Source organism: Aquila chrysaetos, chromosome 10 (assembly GCF_900496995.4).
Source record: "Aquila chrysaetos chrysaetos chromosome 10, bAquChr1.4, whole genome shotgun sequence".
NCBI lineage: Eukaryota > Metazoa > Chordata > Aves > Accipitriformes > Accipitridae > Aquila > Aquila chrysaetos.
Genome location: NC_044013.1, coordinates 2,010,869 through 2,035,154, shown reverse-complemented (window position 1 = coordinate 2,035,154; position 24,286 = coordinate 2,010,869). Strand labels below are relative to the sequence as shown.

General features: G+C 39.8%; 1 protein-coding gene across 4 annotated transcripts in view; it reads right to left on the bottom strand.

Moving 5' to 3' along the window:
- The window catches only part of LEKR1 (leucine, glutamate and lysine rich 1), a 67,613-nt gene that overhangs the window by 11,632 nt on the left and 31,695 nt on the right, over nt 1-24,286 (bottom strand). For all 4 annotated transcript variants that reach the window (XM_030028789.2, XM_030028788.2, XM_030028792.2 and 1 more), the window contains 4 exons: nt 5,684-5,765; nt 3,755-3,832; nt 3,292-3,495; nt 1,374-1,467 (listed from right to left, as the gene is read on the bottom strand). In XM_030028789.2, the coding sequence (XP_029884649.1) occupies nt 1,374-1,467; nt 3,292-3,495; nt 3,755-3,832; nt 5,684-5,765 (458 nt within the window). The remainder of the gene's footprint in view (nt 1-1,373; nt 1,468-3,291; nt 3,496-3,754; nt 3,833-5,683; nt 5,766-24,286) is intronic.

Below are 24,286 nucleotides of genomic sequence, written 5' to 3'. Positions count from 1 at the left end.
GTAATTAGCCACACGCTCACCAAGCCAATACCCATCTCCCACCGAGCTGTTCGCTCAGTCGGTGGGCACGCACAGCCTGCCACGTCAGGCACAGCCAGGGCACTCTCAAGCACTCGGCAGGGAGGCTGCTTGGAGGGGCACACGTACCCCGAACCCCAGGTTGCACAAGCTTCCCTGTGCCCCCAGGCTGAAAGCAACGCTTGTTCCAGGTACTTCAGGTCTCGAGCTAGGTGACACTGCTAATTTGGGAGTGTCGTTTTGCCCTCCATACATGTGGAGACTTGTCCTCACACCAGTGGGAACTATGGGCTCATATCAAAACAACAACAAATTTCATGTTCACAGAGGACTTGGAAAGGATAAAACTATCATGTTACTTCTTACTTGCCTATTGCCATGAGTGACAGAATCATCCCAGGGATGGCATGAACATGTATCTTGTGTTCATAGCTGCCGTAAGTACCAGGCAGGGTATCAACACGCCTCTCGCCTTCCTTGTCAGCTGTATGGCTAACAGCTCCGCTGCCTTTTGCTATTCGACAACTCCAGATAGCTCCAGAATCACTATGCTAAAACAGCTTTTTTGTTTAGCTCTGCTTTGGTTTGCAAATACCTGTCTTCTAAGGAAAGGACATTTTTGCTCATCTGTTTATTATTTATTTTATAGATTTGTTTTACAAATAGCAATCTTCAGTTTCAGTTCACCTAACCTACAAGCAGGAAGGCTCTGCGTTCTCTCTCTCACGGCAACAATGCCCAACCTTGTTTTTACTGGGAAACTACTTCAATATTAAATATATGCTTTCCTACGCTTCTCTGCGAGACGTGTAGGGAAACAAATCCAGGCACTGATGCACCTCCCCATGCAGAATTGTGGTTCAGGGTTTATAACCTGGACAGTTGCACACAGAACAAGGTAGGCTCTGTACGTTCACCTCCTTGGAGCTCACATAGGACAACGGCTGGTGAGACTAGGCTTTTCCTGCTGCAGAGCACACAGGGAAAGCACGGAGCTTGGAAGAACAGAGGTTCTGAGGAACAGGCTTAGTCTTGCTCCTCATACCCAGGCTTCCAAGGGACTGCGCTCCTAACACAGGTGCTTTGCAAATACCCTGAAACCTGGGAAGTCTGGATCAGACCTGAACGTCTGCCAAGTCTGTAAACACTCATGCTAAACACCTTTTGCATTCAGTTCCAACCTATGTAGAGAGATCACCCATTAAAACCTCTTGTACAAAGAACACTATTGACATGTTTGCACTTGAGGAGACAGGTATCTGGCTTACTGTACTCACTCGTGACAGCTGACTACAACTAAAAAAAAAAAAAAAAAGAAGAAATCGAAAGGGTGCCAACTGCACATCCAGTATTACCTTCTCCCTCCAGTTATCTTCATTCCGCATCTTCTGTCTTAATGTTTCCTGCAGCTGCTCTGTTCTGTTCTGATGAGAAATCAGCATTAACTCCCTAGAAACCACAAAAACTCGTATGTAAATATGTGCTCTGCCCAGATTGGTGGTATGCCATTTTCTTGCAATTAAGTCCTTTGTGGCAAAGGCTGTCTTTTCCTCTTTGTTTAGTATTCTGTGCAATAAGCCCAGGAATCCTGCCTGGAGCCCAGAGGCACAGCAGTAATCACTACTTAGCATTTGCATAATGCCATCACATGCTTTATGAATTTTATGTTTTAAAGAAAATACTGTAGTTGATCTTTCTTCCACACACACATATTTAAACCTCAAATATTTTTAATATTTCTTAAGTGAAGTTTTTAAGAACACTGAAAAACTGTTATAATATTCAAAACAGAAATTGTTGTATTTAATGAGCTCAGAATATTACTATCATTAATTAAAAAATTGTAATAGGTTTTGAATTAAAACCACCAAGTGCTTTCTATTGTTAGAGTTACTGTTTGTTATATGAAGCTTATAGAGCAAAAGCCCTGGAGAGTTTAAATTCTTGTAACTTAGATTATTAGCAATGTACCGACTGGAACAACTCATGTATCTGGGGTTTAAGTAGAAGGGAAATATTATTAAATTAACATGTAGTATCTTTTCATGCAGGTACTAAAGTACAGGGAATATTCAAACCCTTTAATATGAAAATAGCTTAATGCCTCTTGGTGTACATCACTCTCAGAAAATGCTTATCTTCTCCAAAAGCCACTTTTATGAATACATTTTCCATTGTACACAAATCAAAAAAATAACGTACTGCCATGTCTTAGGTAGGGGACAGCACTTTCTATTTTGCTAGTAAATGACAAGCTAATTTATCAGTAACTGAAAACTTATTAGCAGGACACTTAAATACTAAAACAAGCCTGTGATTGTTAGGAATAAAACAGGGTATGTAGATTACACTCCAAGCAATTTTAAAAAGTGTGGATTTAGGTTGGTAAGTGGACAAGACTGAAACAAAGGCACTCAAACTAGATACCATTCCAGGAAAGACAATCCTCAGAAGCTCAGTGTTTTATTTTCCACATCTGAAAAGTAATTACAGGGAAAACGGCAGCTTCATTGATATCTGACAACCTTCAAAATAAGACTAGACTGGCAGGAAGTTCCACCAAATACACTTCACCAAATACTAGACTGTATCCAATAACCTGGCGTATTGTAATATTTACAGCATTATTATGGTTTGAAAGTTGCTAATAACATAAGTTACAAGCATTTAAACTCTCCAGGGCTTTTGCTGTACAAACCTCACAATACAAATAGCAGCTATAACAACTGCAGTAAATGGGTGTTTAGATTAAGCTTGAGCTGAAGCCCTGGACTGCAAAGCAGGGCTTTTCCCCCCTGCTTTTTTTTTTTTTTTTAATAGGATTTTCTTTTCTTTGTCATTCAAGTTTTGTCTATATTGTAATAATTTTTAAAAATCTAATTAATTCCAATATTTCAGGATATGAGCTCAGGGCTGCCAAGGCTTTTAGAGTTTTGCCCTAAAAGCAGGAGATGAGAGAGGGCAGTGGCAGGGCAGGACTGTCCTGAGCGCACAGGCAAGGCAGCGACTCCAGAACACGGAGTTGGGACCAGCAGGACTCTCCCAGTCCGCCCAGTGCCCATAGCCACACTCCTCATTCTGCCACCTCGCCTCCCGACTGGCAGAAGCCACCTCTGGTGCTTTACAGAATCTATCTGTCCTTTTGGTAACAGCGAGAGGGGTTGAGGATCTGGCAGAGGAGGAATGTTTTATTTTTAATAGATTTCCAAAAAGACAATCTGGGCTGAACGTACAGTCACAGGACGTTACCCGTGGTGACTCAGCTCCGATTACCTTTCTTGTTTCAACATCACCACCTCTTCCTCTGTTTGTCTAAGAAGAGCTTTAAGTGCTTCCAGCTCACTTTCTGATCGACCGGTTCTTCTTTTTAGATCTTCTTCTTTCCTTTCTTTCTCAGCCACTTCTTCCTGTAAATGTTTGCATACTTGTTGGCAAATTAGAAGAGATTCCTCCTTTTCCTTGAGCTCTTTCATAAGTCTACAGATGAAATAAAAAAGTATCAGCATCGTAGTTAACTATATTCTTATTTACAGACAGAAACTAAATAGACGGAAATCATTTGTACCCGGAAGATAAAATATTAGACAAAAACCTGTGTATCCTTTATGAAGTTAAATCTAGTGACTTGAACACAAAAATAGAAAAAAATGATTGTATAAAAACTGCATTAAAATCACAAAATTTTTGCTCTCACTGCTCAGAAATTTGTGTTACGAAATATAAATTCAGCATTTACCTTGATTCAGAAATTCCATTTTCATATTTCATTTTTTTCAGTTCATTCTGACAGACATCAAGTTCCGCTGATTTCACCCTATGAAAACATTAAAAAAAAAGTGCATTGTCCAAAGAAATGATAGCCTTTACTCATGCAGTAACCTGAACGTCATTTATTGATGTATTATCTAACTTTCTTTTTCTATTTCAGTTAAAAGGCGGACAACAAACAAAACGTTCTTTCCGTTCTAGCTAACATTTTTAAATAATTGGAAGTTACACTTCCAATGTAATCTCAGCCTAACCTAGGATCACAACAAGTTTAATGTTGCAAACAAGAAAGTGAGATCTTGCAACACTGATGAAAGTTTCAAGTAAGATATGAATAAAAATGAACAAAACAATTTAGTAGGTAAGAGGGCTGGAAACTTTGCAGTTTTCTTGTCATTATGTCATCATTTCACCAATTAATAACCATGGTTAAGCTTCATATTTACATTTAAACAGATATAGAATATGTTATTTTATTAAATTTTACCCATATTACATTGAAATTTTAATATTACATTTGGAAACCATTTACCATTTATTTAACTGTGTTCATAAAAATCTTTTTTTCATACTCAATACTTGTATTGTCATTAAAACACTTTGTTGCTAAGCATTCCAAATATTTACAACCTTGTTATGATCAGACCCTCTGAATATAGGAACCGAAACCAGAAAGTACACATCATAGAAAAATGAATCCTTGGTTAAATTTCAGGAAACACAGAAAAAGACCAATGATAGCTGGTCTCGAGATTTTCAGTACTAGTTCATTGCTTTTGAGCTTAATATTTGAAACAGTAATTTTTATTTTCAGTAGTGAATTATAAAGTGTTATAAAGTGAATTATGAAGTGCTGCTGTTCCAGAATGATTTTCTATGCTATATGCAAGCGATGAGGATTTTAAATACAGGAAAGCATTCAGATCCCAGATTTTAGAGGTGACAACACAGGTCCCACTGAGCACCGCTGCGTCCGGATGGGACCCTGGATTTTGGGTGCCCGACACAGCTCCCACAAAAGTCAATGGAGGGCAGCCTCGGGGCACGGGGAACGTGGCAGCTCCTCTGCACCGCTCTTGCTTGGCCATTCAAACAGTAACCCAGGGCAACAGTGTGCAACAGCACAACAACATTTAAGAAGAGGTGCATCTTTTTTCTTATCTCCTCCAGTTTTGATAGAGGACTCCTTTCTGCTCTCCCCTTAGTCTGCAGGGGCAGGCACTGCTCCCTGCAGGTGGGCTGGAGACGGATCAAGCCAAACTTTTTACTCTGTGCGAGTGCTCTCTTTTCAGTCATCGTGCTTCAGTTAGCTCTGACAAGTATATGATGACATTCTATTTTTTTCTCTATTAATTTAGGTTTTGCATACTCTTACTTGAAACCATAGGCACAACACAGTAAAATTACAAACCACAAGAGCATACTGGTGCATGGGGAAAAGTCACAGCAAATTTACATTGCAGGGGGCGAATAAAAAAAGAAATCATAATCACTGACTAAATACTAAAGTTTCTGATTAGTTTTATTGCACCCTTCCCTCCACTCCAAACCGACAATGTGAAATACTACTTTCCACATACCTTTTTAGTCCAGAAGTTATGTGGATTTCACAAAATGTATCCTACGCTTGTGTGTTAAATGAAGCATCTGACTTAGCTGACTTAGCCCCCCTCTTTGCTCTAGCATTAAACACAGCTGGGGGAAGAAAGCCCTGCTTCCACAAACAGACATGCTCGGTCAGCCGGTTAGAAATACAGACTGTTTAATATGACGATAAAATATTTTCTCTGTTGGTCATAACCTTCTCAAATCATGACAAGCAGTGCGCTCTGAAAAAAAGTGGTCTGTTACAGCTCTATGCACAATGGCAAAACAATCAAGCAAATGGAAATCTTACATTAACAGCTTTTTGTAGTGGTCTGTCTCGGCTGTTACCTTCTGCAGCTTCAGTCCAATTGTCTCTACTTGATTTGTTAAATCTGAAAACAAAAACATGGGTTTCATGCCTGTATTTATACTAAAATAATTCACTTTTATACATATAGTGTTTTATTTGCATCTCAGACATGTAGCTCCTCGCTCCCACCTCAAACAGGCAAAGCAGTAGATCACAGCACTGCCTCTGAACAACGCAAAATGGCCATCTGTGAAAAGGACGGTTTATGATTTGTAATATTTGAATTGATTTCTCACTGCTTACAAACCTTATAAGCCAGTTGTTTATATTTTCTTAAGAATAACAAATTACTATAAAAAGTTGGAACACTGTTACGTCACTGTATACTTCAGTTCAGAACAGCCTTCCAATTTCTAGTCATACACTAGCAGAAACTGGCTTTATAGCAAGAAGCTGGTTTTTGTTTATTTGGTTTTTTTTATCCTACCAGGAAACATCAAATTCAACTAAATGTAAATATGCGATGCTTTAAACCATATGGTTTGTACATAATACTGAGAGCAAAAGCATGCAGGAAGGTGGACCTGAAAATAACTCGCTAATGCTACTTCATACAAAACATTGACACTGACTTAATGGTACTATATATTTTGTCTTAGAGTCTCTTAGCTAAATGTTATCGTTCAGAACACATCACCTATCAGTTTCAACTGCCATTGCCTTTTTTCTGACATATATCCCAGTTCTTTTCATCTGTACAACCAGTTTAATTATCTTTTTTTCCCCCACTTGGAAAAAAAGCTTCCAAAGAAAATACTGAGCAAAGATAAAAGAACTGTTAAATATCACTCCTTCTGCACAGTCTCATGTAAATGAAAAAGTGACAAATTTACTCCCAGTAGACAATGTAACACTTCTGATTTATTAGCTTTCACCCCTCTGAGTAAGCCAGGTCTCTCCAAACACGGCTGTGCAGGACAGACGGCCGTCGGTTTGCACTTGCAGCACAGCACCCAAGAATTTTGGTGCACAGAAATTACAAGCATGTGCTGTGCAAAAATACAGGCTGGTGAGAACAGAGCAAACGTTCTTGCCATTTGTAACTCTATCTGTCTGTTTGTTTACAGGTGCAAACTAATTTTAAAAGCTTACTTAAAATCCCTTAGTGACACATATTAGACCATTTTGTCTCAAAGAACACAATAACAAATAATTCAAACTCCGCAATCTTCTTAAACAGTTACGTATGAAAGAAATCTCATCTAGTTTTGTGTGGCATAATATTATCCTTTTTTTTTTTTTTTTTAATCATAAGCATAGCCTAACTTCAAGATTTGAAGCCCTATAAACTGATGTAACGGCACATACCTTAATCTGACTCTCATCTTAATGAACATATCTAAATACGCTCATGAACAAGGAGAGCTGGCTTTCAAGAAAACATAAGAACGACCTGAAATCAAAGTTGCCTCTACAAAAAAGGTAGCATCATAAACTACATGGAAAAAAATGTACGATAGAACATTGCAACAAATCTAGAAGTGGAAGAAAAACCAAGATCTTCCCTCAAAATGCAAGAGCAAACTAAATGAGCTGACTTCCTCTCTGAAGGTGAACAGCCACAAAGAGTCCAATCTCTCCATCTTCAAAGCTCCAAGAAGCCAAATCTAACTGTGATTCCTGTTCTTAAATTTATCACTTCGACATCAGAATTCACTGAATTTTTGTAACTTTTCCTATGTGCCTGTTTCAGTTGTTTCCAGCAACTATCATGACGACAGATAACCCCAGAGCGGGATTTCCTGCCAGCGATCCCCCATGTCACACCTTATCTTGCTAAATCCTACTACATGAAAGATTCCCCTATTTTCAATAAAGGGAAAAGGAAAGCTGTTCATTATCTCAAACTACAACCAAAAAAATCAGGGAGAGAATTATGTAGGGTAAAGTACACACTACCTGTCAGATACATTCCCAAACCATCAGCATTTATAAAGAGCTTTTTTAAGAGAAAGTTAAAATTTCTTTGGGCTTGACTAAGCCCTTGCAAAAGTCAGTGGAAGTTTATTATAGAAGCACCTTCTATACCACCTGCCACTGACAACAAAACAAATAAAATATATTTTTGTATAACATACCATTGCCATTGTGTTCATACATTTCAGAAAAAGAAATACTAATTACTCCTGCATTCATTTTTGCAATTGTTAATAGATATTGCCACGTCGCTAATCTTTTAACATTGAAATAGCTTCTACTCTGGTTCACATCAGTCAGTCTACCTAATTAAATGAGCAAATAGAAGAGTGTAGGCAGATATTCAAGAAAAAAGCCTTTTAATAAATGGGAATGGATGCACACAGAGTGCTGCTCATTACAAGCCCTGATCGACAGAAGCGAACGGACCTGGACATTATAGATCCTCCTGGAGTTAATCTGTTCATTTTTTTAGCACACAGGGGAAGCTGATAGCACTCTTTGCTGTGCACATAGTGAGCTGCCTCAGACTGATGTCATTCAAGTTTACTTTTTGTCTCCTTGAAACACTTCAACCTACTCCATGGAACATGAGACATCACAGAAAACACAATTTTTGAACAGGTTGAAAAGACCAGTATTGCTGGGAAAAAGTAAAAAGTGTGTTTAATCACCATGTATAGTTTATAGCAGTATCACACTGAAAAACAGTGTGTGTATATATATAGATATACTAAGAAATCAACAGTGTTGCATGAGAACCGACAAATAGAGAGAAGATCTAAGATTATTTACTTCCAGTCATTATTTTTCTTATTTTTCCAATGCTGTTGCAAGGTATTAACTCATAAAATGTTAATGTTGCCAAATTATACTGAAAAATGGCAAATGGCAATTCACATGGAATTTTTCCTGTCACGGATTTGGAAATCCAGGAGTCCATAATGATATGCTGTTCTTAAAAAAAAAAAAAAAAACAAAAAACAAAAAAAACCAAACCCAAACCAGTATTCTTGAGGTTATGCAAGTAATTTATCTCATCTAGAAATAGAGGTGAAAGCTCTGAGAGAAAAACTCAGACTGAAATGCTTTCCAATGGGAAAAGCAGCCCCTTTCAGCACGGCCATGGCCACAGTGGGAAGCACAGCAAACCCTCTCCAGCCTGGAGAGCAGATTTTTTTCTTTTTTCCCCTCAAAGCCTCTGCTTCATTGTTTGCATTCTGTACTCTATTTTCCATTCCAGGGATGATTATATCTGAACTAGTCTATTTTCTCACATTGCTTTCCAGGTCTCCAACAATACCAACTGTTTATCAACCAAATTAGCTGTCTCTTTTACCCCAAAGTATAGCAGGTGATGCTTTATAAATAAGTCACCAACTATGGCGAAGGAACGCAGCAGTGAATGGAGCAGCCAAATGTACACAAATATTCACTTCACTCTGAAACTGTAATGTAAATTTGCTCCAATTGCTTTTCCCCTAAATAGGGACTAATATTCCCATACTGTTTAAGAGCTTTGCCTATCACCGGGTGACTGATTGTCCTCAAAAAATAATTAAAAATCAGGAAAGCCCACTACTTAAATAAAAGTACGTGCTTAATCACTGGCCAGACAAAAACACAAGCTTACCTTTATTTTTGCCAATTTTATGGATGCGCCGGTACTTCTGCATTAACCAGCAGAAGAGCACAAACCCCCAAACTCTTCTCACTGATGCTACTAAGAGACGAATACACAAATGACACTAAGATCATTTCTCAGAAGACTCTTAAAAAAAGACACTTCAAAAACAAAACTTCCTGTAGTAGCAGCACAGTGCTGTCATCTCTAAAATGATTTTACGATTCTGTAACTGCAGTTTTTCATAAAGTGCTGCTAATGTGGGTGGAGGAGAAAGGGAGCCATGGTACTGACTGGGCACTGTCAGGCTGTCTGCGTGGGAGCTCGGACCAGGGAAGCTGGAGGTTGCCCAGGAACCCTTTCGTATCTAGCTCACCCGTGGCTCTTCTCCCGAGCGCTTGTGCCTCTTTCTGAGGATGCAGCATGGGAAGAAAGAAGAGAGTAGTCCTCATACGTCTGTGCTGAAACTATGTAAAAAAATACAAAGAGTATCTTACGTTTTTCTTTGTATAAAATACATTTTCATGAAAAATATTTTAGTTCAAAGCCATAGAAAGAATTATGTGAAACTGGGGAATCCGCAAGCAGCACTCTCATTTTTTCATAGAGTGTGATCACAAGAGATCCACAAGCATTTCTACACTCGACATTATTTGCATAATATCAAAAAATGTGAATATGCATGCATGTTTTCCATTCCCCAGAGTTTTTCAGCAATAAATGGTCTAGAAAGAGAAGAAAATGATGAAATATAAACAGTTTTAAACTTACTGATAAATTTGTTTAAAGGAATTGAGACAACAGTATTGCAACTAAAAAAAACCCCCTTATAATAACAAAAAACCTAGAAATCACAGCTTAAGGTTACTTCTATATACATATTCTGTTGCAATGTCTATTTGACCAATGCGAAATAAGTTCCCGAAGTTTGAATGGAGTGAATATTTGCTGTCTTTTAATACGCATATTATTCATCACAGATGAACATTCACACAACACCTTGCACAGTATCCTACAGGAGGTAGAAACTTATCTAGAAATTAGGGCTTCTTAGAAACATCTAAATTATTTATGTTATTGGCTTTCCAATATTTTCTGGCATCTGTTGTTCAACTGAGTTATTTGAGAAGGTTTGGAGGGGTAAATGATGATGACTATTTCCAGGTGAATCACTGCCTGCCCATCTCCTTGGCATTCCTCATAGAACTGTCAAAAGGACCTTCTGGCATCCAACGGACGCATCCTAAGCTCAGCAAGGCATGCCCAAGTACAGAGCATTTCTATGACTTATTAGCAACTTTCAGACTTCTGTCAAACTACATACAACTCAGAAATTCTTTCTCCCATTTCATAAAATATGTAAACAAGTGGTTATTTGCACTAGAACTTCATCAGGTAACTTTTTTCTCTTTGAAGACAGGAATGAATTAATGCAAAAACTATATAAATGTAGCTAGATCCATATAAACTAATGCTCCAGTATATTCCACAAGTTGTCTTTCACAGAATACCGTCATGCTATATTTTAATTTTTCAAGAGAGAAGTAGTCCACACAGCTTCAGAACAAGATGAACTACAAATACACACACACACAACTGACATTCTGGGCATTCTGGAAATTGCATATATTAAAAGGAGAAGGACATCATCAGTATAGAAAATAATTCACTCATAGTTACTGTTACCTACTACTAGTAATTAACTATCTATATTCAGTTAATAAAGAATACTTACCATTTACATCAGACTTTCAGAAACTTAAAAGAATCAAAAGGAACAATTAGATACAGCTCTACCCGAGAGCATCGTACGTTGGCATTTAGACAAAAGAAGGCTCAGAAATCCACAGGGACTGACCCTCTTCATCATATAGGAAGAACATACTTCTAGGCTTGCGGTGAGGGCTGTTTTTCCCATGACAATATTGGAAAGAATTGGAAAGTGAAAAGGTCTGGCAACAGTGAAATTAAGCATCGCACATAAATCAAGCTACTGTCTGGCAAAAGTTAAGTTAAACTTCCTTCGCACTCTGTTCCAAGTGGCATTTATTACATCCACAGACCAGTCCCTGCCCCATTTCCCCAGAGGCAAAGAGTAGGTTCTGTGCAGAGACAGTCAGGAGAACAGCAAGGACCTGTGCGGTTCCACTTGTACGGGCATGCATTCGGCTGGGGGAGAGCCAAGACCTCTCAGTAAGACCGTACCGACGCTGTCAAAAACACTGGTCTTAGCAGCAGCAGACACAGAATACGCTCCCACCATAAAACACACTGCAGCAACAGCTGAGCTAGGAGAGGCTTGAGGTGAAGAAGAAAGGGTCAGCTCTAAAGAGGCATTCCTCCAAACATCACCTCCCTGACCACTGTGCTCAGCGGCAGTAATCCTATTTAATAGCACACACGACTTTGCTGCAAACTATTCAGCTAAAACTTGGTTCAACATTTTCTCATCTGCTCTCCCCCTCCCTCCTTACCCCATTAGGACTGTATATTTTCTCGTGCAATGAGTTAAGCAATCAGCAGCTATGCAGGCATTAGAAAGGAGTTTTCCTGAAAAAATCAAATGGTTTCAGATTCTACAGTTTTTCAATATTCCTCATGGTGCCACTTCTAAGCTGGGTATGACCAAGGACTAGCGTTCAGTAGTAAAAAAGGATTAAAGACTGCTGACCTTGACTCCTAGAGGAAAAAAAGAGACAGAGACTGGTACCTTCTCTTTTCCTACTCGAATTAGGGAACATTCCCAGCTCTTCATGGCTGCACTCTTGTTCTGATGTACTGGATGCTAACAAGACCTGGAATGATATTTACTAAATAACTGGTAGCCTGCATTGACCCCTATTTGTCCCTGCCGTTCCCATGATACCAAGTCCTTAGGTGCTTTGGTTTGACTGCGCTCCTCAAATTGACAGAAGGTGGTCTGAAGCTCTTCCACAGAGCTATTGTCAACAGTGCCCAAAGTTTGCTGGTAGTGCATAACCACAATAAATGGTAAGGGTAGCTTAACTGCTTGTCAAAACCACTGGGAACCAGTGGTTTATAATCTTTCAGTACCCTCTCACTGTTTCAGTTTTGTGCCTGGAAAGCCAACCACGTTTTCCCTCAGTTCCCTGGGAAAGAGCCACTGGGCATTCACGCTTGCTGTTGAACAGAGCTCATAGAGATAAATCACTGACAACCTACGATTATTTAAAAACCGTGTTTGTGTGACAGTATTCTTGCCAAAACTTCCTCTCAGCTGTTTTAAAGGCTTCTCTGACAAACTCCCATTGTAATCAAAGCCATGCAGTCACTACGTTATCTAAGTCCTGTTATCTGCGTCAAAAACCTGCACAATAGACACTGGACCAAGCTGCGATGTTTGCTGCTCGATGCTGGCATCTTCGCCTTCTCTACGAACGGGAAGTCGTGGCCAAGTACACGGAGGACAGATTAGACCACCTGCAGATACTTTCGTTTAGTTTCTTCAGCTGGGCATTCTTCAGTAATGTATTGTTCTGTACACTTTTCCAAAGCTAAGTAATTCAACTTTAATTTCCTGTCATTCATCCTGACATTGGCTTATGAAGTAAATGGCTCTGAATGCCTACAGAAAAAGGAGAAACTTTGGCTTCACACACCAGGCAGATGTTAGACAGAACATGTGGGAACAATCTAACGTTGACAACAACAAGTTCTACTGCAATGCGACTGCTTTGTTAAAACAGATTAAGAGCAAATTACCGTAGATCAACACCACAGAAAGGAGAGCCCTTTGCCTCTCTTTGCATGGTGATGGCTGCTACAGAGAAGTTTTTCACAAACATCGCTTTCTGACAATTTTGTTTTTAAATTCTTATTACAGAAGATCTCTGGCAATTATTAACAACTGTGGTCTTTTTTCCTCTTCCTAGATGTGGGAGTGTGGACACAAGTTCTGGAATAAAGGAAAAGGAGAGGGATAACGCTTATTTTGGTTCTAGTACTTTGGGTGGTCTCTTTCAGCTCTGTTACTTCTTTTACTCAATTTGTTTTGAGAAGTTTTCATAATGACTGAGCATTTGACAGGAGTTTTTCATGAGAGAGTAGATGGATTCAATTATACAGCTGGTTTCTGGAAGTCTTCTCTAGAGAGAGTTCCCACCAAAGTCAACTGGAGCTGGTTAGCAGAAAGTCTGAAGGATCAGACCCATGCCCACAGAGACTAAATAACACAGATTTCAATCAAGTTTGAAAAACATAGGAAAAACGAGGAAACTAAAAAGGAGAATGGTAACACAAATGGAAACTTAGGCTGAAAGCTTGCCGAATAAAGAAAAATATATTCAAATGCTCATGTAAAAGTGTTCTCCAGTAACGAAAATAAAGCTTATTGCAAAATATGCAAAACCAACAAAAAGCATTCACACTTTGTAATGCTGATAGTCATTTTAAAGCTTTAAGTAGTACCACATTTTAAAGAATCTTCAGTCCAAATCCATCTCAATATCATTCACGTTTAATTTTACTTATCTTTGTGATTCACAATGGATCTTACCATAGTCATAAACAGTCAACGGTAACCCTTCAGGCAGCGCATGCGATCAGCTCTGCCTTCAAACAGGGACGAAAGGTGGATAAGGCAGAGACTGTCTCCCCTACACCTCTGTGTTTTAGCAGTATCATATTCTCCATAAAGCGAGACTCTGTTGTCATAAGGACAGAGACCAAAGGGGCACAGCACAGAACATGCACAAAGAAAAGACGTGGAGAACCAAAGAAAAAGAACCAAAGTTGGTGACCGTTTCCTCTTATTTGGGTGAATTCCCATAAAGGCAGCCCATAGTGTCTGCAAAACACCGAGCATGGAGTCTGCCCAGAAATGGGTTTCAGGAATTTAGCCACCCAGTTTGCATCCTCTTCAGCTGCTCAGCCAACAGCACGGTGCTGAATGAAGGCTCCAATTCCTGCTTTGTAAATAGCAACAACTGGTAAAGTTTTCAGTGAAGAAAAAAAAAGCACTGTGAACTGTATTCACATTGGGTAAGCAGCCACTCTGGAAACCATCAACTTTGCAGCTAATTCATAACAGATTCACAATGATACCAGTTCAGACACACATGTGCTAGAACTGTGTAATTTTCTACTTTTCCTGCAAAACCTGCAAAAAAATCCAAGATACTTCCTGAAAATTTTGGTCTCGTCTAAACAAAAGCTCAGTGTTTTATACACATGTAAGAAAAGGAAGACTATTTGCCAGGTGTTAAGACTTTCTAGAGAGGTTAATATGCACAGCTCAAATAGATACTACCATTGAAGACACTCAGACCCCAGTCATTACTTGAGACCCTTTTGCTTTAGCAGCACTAGCTCAGCTGCTGGCGGACAGAAACTCAACAGCACAGCTCTATTTAGGTCAATGCCAGTCATGGTATGAATCTGTTCTGTATCACTAAGTCTCTGGTCTAAAATGACTGTGCCTACCTAAGAATAAATGCATGTCTACAAAGTTCATCTGCTTCTAATTTCAGAAATACAGTCCATTTCTCACTACCTGGCTGGGGATTGGAAACAAGTGGATTTGCTACTGCTAACCACATCGCTGCGTTACAGCACATAGAAAACAGCACAGGGAGAAAGTAGTTTCATTTTCCCTTTATTTAAGCACGGCTTGGGAAACAACTGGCAGATAGTTTGGTTTAAACAAGACAAGCTCTGACTCATCATACCGGTCACAGATGAGAAAGAGCTGCTGGGGCAGTCCCGTTCACGCTCTCACCGAGAAGCAGAAAGGCTGTGTGGGCTGCACGTGCTGCCCTCCAGTCCTGCTGACTAGAAATACCCAGTCTCAGTGCGTGCGTGCCAGCAGTAGACAATTACTTGCAGAAGAGTTACAGATTAAAATATTTTTTATTTTATCAAGCTTTATGACATTCTCATTGCAATTCAGCTGGGTACAGATTCACAGAAAGGATGGCTGGAAGGGACCTCTGGGGGTTGCACAATTCAACCTTCTGCCCAGAGCAGTACTGCTGACAAAACCAGACTAGGTTATCTGTGGGTTTATTCAGCTGAGCCTTGCCGACCCCCAAGGCTGGAGTCTCCCCCAGCCCTTCGGGCAGCCTCTTCCCACACTGCACCACCCTCTGCTGAAAAACCTTTTCCCAAGGTCCATCCCAAAGCTCCCAAGCTGTGGCCGGTGTCCCCTGCCTTATTACCACCTGCCACTTCCCAGGACAGTTGGGATCCCCCACCTTCCCACCTCCCCTCCAGACACTTCCAGGCTGCTGCTGGGTCCCCTCTGGGCCAGCTGGGACCAGCCCAGCTCTCGCCATGATACGGTTTCCTTTGTCCAATTAATCTCATTTTAGGAACGATGTTTTTTTAGAGACTTCATATATACACGAACCCTGTGGGACACTCCCTGTATTACCTCAGATCAAGATAGTATTTGTCATGCTGGCGGACTGAAGGAAACCTCCCTGAGGCTGGTGGGTGGGAGAAGCGTCCTTCCTTTGGGAAACGGTGAGCAGCAGTTCGGCTCTTTCGGGCACAGAAGGGACTGGCTGGAACAGAAACTCAAAAGCAGGAGCCACGATATTGCCTTAAAGGAACGGGGAGAGGGGCAGCAGGGCAAATGCAGCCCAGTAACATCACAGGGACGGGCAGAAAGAAACAGACAATCCAAGGGGTCAGGAAAATACTGGTTGCTCAAACCTGGAAGACGGTCAGGAAATGGATTGAAATGGAGATCCCGGCCAAGACAGACTGGAACCCACCTCCTGTTGCTAAATTTCTCTGGTATTCTGAGAAATAGGAGGTTGTAGGTATTCTTTAAAATCTACTGAATAACTAACTACTCTTTGTAGGGAGCAACCTATGAGGCCCTGAATATTGGCTGATGAGCTGTGTCAAAAGGGGTAAAAATATTTAATTTTCCTTAGAACATTAATGCTAGACCAAATTTGGATGTACACTTAACACAGATACTTTTGTTTATTTAAAAAGAATGGTAGAGAAGCTGTGAGAAATATGAAATACATACATGAAAAATTACTGTGTCAGAGTAGGAATAATTTGCCTCACTGTGTGTTTCTAAGGAGACCAAAGAAGTGAACTAAATACTCAAAGTCCTTGCACGCACAGAACAGAACTATTTATTTATAATATTTCATGTACTATGTTCTCTAAGATAAATTATTTTTTGTATACACAAGAAAGTACTTCTTTTTATTTGTGACTCACAAGTACAAGCCTGTCTGGAAGGAGCCCAGGGATGGACTCCAGCCATATAAATTTACATCCTTTCTGGAGACCTGACCAGTGCCACCAGGAAGTCTCTAAATCACTAAAAGCTGCCAGGAACTGGGAGGATGTGCCAGAAAAAGGAGTGCCTGTTTCTTATCTCCCCCAGCATATGTTGCTGACCACTGCCAGAACTGGGCTTTCTGGACCTCTGGTCTGAACTAGTATGGTAGTTCTTCCATGTTCGTATATAAAACAAGCACAGAAAAACCAAGAGAAGGAACCAGATTCTAAATAGTTTTGAGTGGTACAAATCTAGAATACCCTTAGTGCCCTCAAAAGAATAAGCCAGCAACTGCATACAGCATGCAAACATGATGGCAATCTTTTCCAAGACCTTACGAAGTGCTTAATTAGAGAAACAATGCTATCTCAGCAAACCTCACTCCCCTCTCTCTCCCCCTGCTCCCCGGGTGCGTGAGTGACACGTTACGAGCACTTCTGCAGTCAGAGGGATTGCTTACATGGTATTTGCTCAGCCATGGCCAGGGTTCACACTCTGGCGTCAAAGGGTTTGGTCCTTAAGCCTGAATTTTCTGCATACGTTCCTGCCTTTTTGAACCCCAGCTAATTGGGATATGTCAGAATTGTTCCTACAGACCTGCTTCTCCTACGTATTAAAATTGATTTGGAATACTGCCACTTACCTATTGGCTGGGAAAACTGAAGGTGAGAAAATGGAGCTTCTGACCTTAATTTTCCTTGGAGACAGGGGTTTTTTTTTTTTTTTTCCCCTCTCTGTGTTTAGGCCAAGCAGATGAAACAAAATATAATAAATATACTTCCTTTGACATGGATTCCTGCTTTTCCTCAAGAAGCAAAGTGGGGCCCTTCTGTAACTAAATCATACTCAAACACAGCATTATCCCAACACCTAGTTGAAGAGAACTAGGACGCTGTTCTTTCCATCATATTCATCTGTTTCCTCTTCCACTTTAAGAGACTGCTGAAAAGCGCTAATGAGCCATTGCTTCGTCTAACCCATTTGTCACATTCTGTTCAAACACCAACACTACATTCCCCAGCTCTCACCCCGCAAATTCTTAGTAGCGCAGCTGGAATTAATAAAAAAAAAAATATTTCAACAGTACTTGTAGTATGAATAGGGGATATTTGAACTGCAGCCTACCTAAAACTACAGGAAACTATTCTCTCTTTGGATTTTCAAAGCTCTTCAAAGCGGTCTTTAAAGTGTCATTAAAGACACTTCATGTAGATGAAAATACTGCTCCTTCTTTCCATGAAGAGTGCTAACATTCCCCACTCAAACTACCCAGCTACTCCTACAGCTGCCTGCATTTTTCAATCATCTCTCATTAGTCTTATTATGTCAGCAGACCACTGCTAAGTTTATATTTAGTAACTTAAGTAGCCTATGAAGCAGTAGCATCAAAAGATTTAAAAGACAGATTTCATGTGCATAGCCAGCAATTTAAACCCATACAGAGGCAAACCTGTAACTATAAATGGGCTAAAGAAAAACTGCAATGACTTTGTGAAGAAAAAATATTCTATATCTGTGATTAAGTGGAGGAAAGGATTTGGCTGGTAATAAAAACGAAAGCACAGATATCAGCTCCTCTCTTTTAGGAGCACAAGCTATTGCAGCTCTTCTGCTGCTTCTGACCCTAAGAATACAGACAAAGACACTATCACAAGGCATTATTGATTTTTTTTTTTTGTGAGTCTATTTGATTAGACAGTTATTCACCAGACCTTACCCTGCGTTAAGCATTTTTCAAGACATGTCATCTCTAGCTAACTGGATGATGCATTGCGAGTCTGAAAAGCGGTATGGAACCAGCAATCAAATTCACGTCTTTGGCAAAACGTAACTCACAAAGACAATTTTCAGAAAGTCATGAGAAGCACAAGAAGGAAGAAACAATAGTAGAAACTAATGCTTAGTTTCAGCTCTTGCAAATGACTGCTATCATATGAAATATTCAGTAATTTACAATTCTATGATAAATACACAAAACAAGAATCTTCAAAATATTGGTTGCAAAAAGGAAAATCCTTTCAAAACATGTAAATCACAAATCCTGGTAGTTGTTTTTTTTCCTGGATCATCAAACAATTTCAGTACTAAAGAGGGATATTAGCTCCAAGTAGTTTGTGGGGAAAAAAAGCAAACTACAACAAAAAAACAACACACACACCCCCATGGGCACACTGACTTTATATGGTGTAAATCCACTAATTGGAATTGATTTTCACTAAGATCAAGTGAGGCAATTTAAAAAATAAATTTTAAGTGTTGTTTGTTCCCACTATTTTTTTTTAATACAATGGCAAACTCATATAATATTTGATGCTTGTTTCACGAAGAAAATCATGTTTTGTATTTCAAAGAGAACATTTTTATCATCAGTGCATTAGCCAGCTTTATTACTACAATCCAGCAACAAGTTCCATATAGACAGACCTCTTCAAATGTATATGGATTTGTTTTACTGATCTATTCAGGAAGGGTAGAATAAAAAGGCCTGAGCTAGCAGTCTTTCTGCCTTGAAATCTCCTTCTGGATATCCACATCAAACATTTTATTGCTTCTTAATAACTGATTTATTATTAAGTAAATGCTACATTTTTTTATTCATAAAAATAAATTTTAAAATGCCTCACATAAAACAACCTTAGCTGATATTTTACCTGTTCATGAAGATTTTGCAGAGTCCTAATATTCTGTATGAATTCCATATACAATGTTTTATTTATGTTTTCTCCACAAAACGTCTGCTATTTCAAGTTTTTATAATACGCAGTTTAAAAAAGAAGCCTGACATGTGCAAAATAAGTAAATAGTGAGTCAAACAGCAGAGCATGATGAGCAGCGGTCACAGTGACCCTTCTGCTCAAGTATTACACCGCCAAGACGCCCCAGAATCCACACAGTCACACTAACCACTGAGATAACTTTCAATGAACCCGTTACATACGCTTTTTTTTTCCTTAATCCCGCTTCTCTGGAAATATATTTACAAAGGGCGAGTGAGCAGGAGAGATAATGTGGCACTGCACTTCACAGACTTCTCGAGGGAAGGAGTAGCTCTGCAGAGCACTAAGTTTTCAAATCGCTTTATAAACATAAACAAGCAGCTTCCAAAATATTCCTTTGAAGTGAATAGAAATGAGACAAAAAGATGGCAGCTCTTGGCTAGGTCTCCCATCAATGCTACCAGTGGGAAAAAAATTAATAAATATGTAAGCATGGATAAAACTTTTTCAGATTATTCTAACATTTTAGGCTTCTTTCAAGAGTCATGCCCTCACTTTCAGTTATGTCACATCAAAGTGAAAAAATGATAATTTAGTTCAATAAATCCCAAGTTTTTTCTCTCATCAAAACCAGAACTCCATAGTTTCTCATATTAACACTCAATTCCAACAGCAGCATAGCTGGTGAGAGCTGAATCACAAACGGCCTCCCCAAATTAACTTGGAGATGGATTCTGGATGAAAGGAGTAATTTTGGAAAGTTAACGTTAAGTTTACATTCCACCCTTGAGATGTGATACTCACCACCTGGGTTGCTGATTAATGTGCCTTTACTTTGCAATTTACTACAGAGGCCAACAAGCTTACTAGATGATATGCAAGTCTTGTTAATACCATTTGGAAGAAAAGTCAGTGAGCGCTCTTCAATCCTGGAGGGGCCCAGAGGCAGGATGGAAGAAATAAAGGCAAGAGGAGGCATACCCACAAACTCTAGTACGTGGTACCAGTTACAGTCGCAAACACCCAGCCATCAGAGGGGGGATTCGATCCCATTGCTACAGAAACTGCAACGTACAGCTTCTTAAACCATAAACATGGAACTGAAAACACAAAAATGTGTACCAGCAGCACCGATACAGATATAAATCCACAGGATTTATGGGGACAGAGTAAAACTTTCACCAGAAGCAGGTAAAGGGGAGACTTTTCATCAACTTTTCTTTTGGTAAAAACATTACGAGCTCCCAGTGATGGCACGGAGGTGAAAGCGAGCTGTGGTATGTGCAAGACGGATGCCAGGACAGCAGGGGGAGAGGACAGTTTGCAGTCCCATTGCTATTGACACCTTTGATCTGCTCCAGTGAAATGCTAGACACCATCGAAAGCACACTCTGTACGCTCCCCTCCCTTGAGTCACTGGCAACGGAACAGAAACTAGAACTGTAGTGCCCAAGAAGAACACGGGAGCTGTTGCTGAGCTGAGGACACACAACACAACAAACCATTGTTAGTCTTAAGAGTTGTCTGGAACCAGGCCAGAGGGGAAAAAGGAAAAGCTCTTTTGTTTTTCCTTCTGTACCTGCTGTGCTTAACCATACAGCATTTCGTAGTCATCTTCTCCTTGCACAGCAGAAAGCCTGGAGGAAGCTGCAGTTCCCTGGGTGCAGGAGAGATGAAGGACACTGACTCCAGCCCCCTGCCCGTTAGCTCTTTCTCGACACGCGCTGCTGAGAGCGCCCTATTCCCAGCCACCACACAGCACAGCTATCTTACCCGACTGAGTTCGTTCTTTTAGCACATCGCTCCAGTTTCCTTCTGTGAACACTGTTCCAGAACACCCTGCGATGACCATGGACTTTGGGGATGAATCAAAACAAGAATGGGACAGTAGACTTTGGGTCTCAAACCAAAAAGGAAATGGCTCTCATCATGCTTCTCTCTGAACAACAACAATGTGCAGGCTAGGATGCAGGATAAGATACATACAGTGCAACACTCAGAAACCGCACTAGTGATTATGGTAAGTGCTGCAGTCAAACATACAAAAATACCAGCTGCTTCTTCATGCTTTATTAACTATGCATTACAAAATATTCGTTCAGGATATAATCACACGCTGGTTTTTTTTCCCCCCACATGATTCCTGCGTCTGTTGCCACACAGGACAAAAGCACTCCAGCTATTTGGGACTGGCATTTCACTGCTCAGTGTGCGCTCCCCAGCTCATTTACAGAGCAGCCAGCGAACCAAATTCCCTGATAGCCCTGTCACAATGTCCTAACCTACGCACTCCCGCACATCCAGGCTGTTGCCTTCTCCAGCGGCCAGGGCGCTCGGCAGGCACAGCGCCGGGCGTGCAGCAGAGACGGTCCCCTTGCTTTCTGTCCTGTTGCCCAGCACCCTGGAACGAGCAAGGCTTGGGAAAGTGCCGCGCAGCCCTTGTATTCTGGAGACTTGTAAACCTAAACGACAGAGAGCTTAGCCACCACACCAACAAACATCTCTATTCAACGCTTTCAAAGGCTTATTAGTCAGTTTAACTCAGTTCTCTATCTCAACAACACTGTCAAACCTCCCGTTCCAAAGTCCTTTTTCAGAGAACAGAAGGTTCATGGGGTTTTCAAGAAAATTTTTGCAGCATAAGATTTAAATGTAAAATCCAATGACTTTTCCAGCCAACCCACCCTTGTGAAAGCTATGACTATTTTTACTGGAATTAATATTCAAAAATCATTGATTGGTTAAGTTTGGTAATATTCTAAGCCACTGAAAACAGTGATCATCTTATAGGAAATGTTGAGCAATCTTGGTTTTCTTATACAGCGATACTTCAAAAAAAACATGATGATCCACTGACTGGAATAGGGCCTTTAGACCAGGCACCACTTTGTAAGCTCACATTTTTTCAGCACAAAAAGTAGAGATGCTCAATGCAAGCTAGCCGGAACCTGCTCATGATGTGGTACTCATATATATACACTACAGTTATTTCCCTAAATTATGCATATCAATTAAAGGCAAGAAATTAGAACCTAAATATAACTAACTGCTTGATGTGATGATCTGATGCAACATGCCAACTTAGGGAAGTAAATTTAGATTTTGAGAAGAGCCAGAAAGCCATGCAAGCACCACAAAAATATATAGCGCACCAAGTAATCTTTAAAAAAAAAAAAAATTAATAACAGACTGCAAGCATCTTTCTCTGGTCTTCTAAGAACAAGGCAATTCTCCATGGAGTCAGAGGTGGGCAAAACTGAAAAATAAAGTGTATTTTACAATGCACATGAACAAACTATGAACTCACTGTTTACAGGAACCTCTGAAGTAAACCGCTTTACAAAACCGAAAAGGGAACCCTAACTAAGGGTAGTTTCCATATCAGCATAAATGTAACAATACAAATATCTTATGTAATGATACTAAACCACATATTTCAAAGATTAAAAGATTGTGTTATTAAGCTCAAGGCCCTCTTAGATCAAGATGAGACACGTAAGGAAGATAGATTATCCTACAATTGCTGTTCTAGAGTTCCTGCTCCTTCCTTTGAACCATGCTGTGTTTTTCAGGGGTGAGGACAGGATACCAAATTAAATGGACTTTAGACTTTCTACAACAGCAGCGAGTGCCAACATTCCAGCTCCCAAGAATGCCTGTAAACTACTGCTGAATTCACAGACAGCTTCACATGCCCACATACAGCCACCTCACCAGAAAAATTTAACTCGGTAATGTGCAAAATTATCCGAGTTATACTGAACATGGCACCTTATAAAAAGTAAAATCTACAGTGCTGGAAATTGTACAAAGGACTGTTCCTGAGAACTACAACACAGTCTGCACACCAGCACTGACAATTTAACTTGTGTCACCTACAAGTTTTTTATTGCATGTAAAAAAAAATTAAAACTTTTCAACAGAAATGAACTGTCACAGTATACTTGAGAAGGAGCTATTTTTGCACTGAGATTATTTTGACTAATTTTTCCACCTAAAAAAAAAAATGCATGTCAAATTTAATTATATTTTCCTCTAGGGCAGGCAGGTGGTAGACCCATTTTGAAATTGCAGAAGCTCAGATTTCTAGAGAAAGGTAAATAATAAGTGATCTAACTGCTTATGACTTATCACTGCTTCTGTCTATTTATACAAAGATAGAAGATAAGATATTCCTAAAAAGAAAGTGGAAATAGGTTTTCTGGTCATATTGAACACAGAAGAAAGCCAAGTATTAGGGCAAAACGAGCATTTTGCATCCACTGCTGCTTCAAAAATACAACAGTGTGACCAAAACATCACACTACATAAGCACATAAGAAGCATGTACCAAAACAGTGCATGGATTCTGAACAGAGTATCTGTGACAATCAAAGTAACTTGTAAATCATTGCAATTATCAGCACTTGTAGTAGAATATCCAGGTGGTTGTACAAATGAACTTTCAGAGTTTTCTTCGCATGGCACAAGACCACACTAAAGACCAAACTTTCTTCCTGTAAGTGCTACTCTACTAGCAGAGAAAGGAAAGCTTAATCAACTGCAGTAAATCACTGGTGCAGGTTTTATCGCAGGATCTGCGGCGCTCATGCTCTTTTTGAGCCAGTCACCTTGGCTATCTTCTTTTGAGCGATACTATCCGCTTGAGCAATTTCTAGTACAGTAAGAGCCTCTCAGCTCAATCTCTAAGGTTACTTCAGCATAAGTGAAGACAGAAAGTGAATGTTAAGAAACAAAATACACAGAATATTCTAAAGAATATTATTTCCAAATTTTGGGCTGTGGCATTGTAATAGTCAAACCTGGCAGTTATACATGTACACAGATTATTTGGATAAAACATGAATCTCTTAATGGAGGAGAAACATACTTGTCTTTTCAAAAGAAATGAATGCATTTTTAGCATCTTTTCCAAACAAGTTTCAAGTAAAACATGAGGAGTCACAGGCAACCTGATGCTCTTGGGACAAGCAACGTGATTTAGTTAACCAGTGCAACTAGTTAATTCCTTAAGTTTT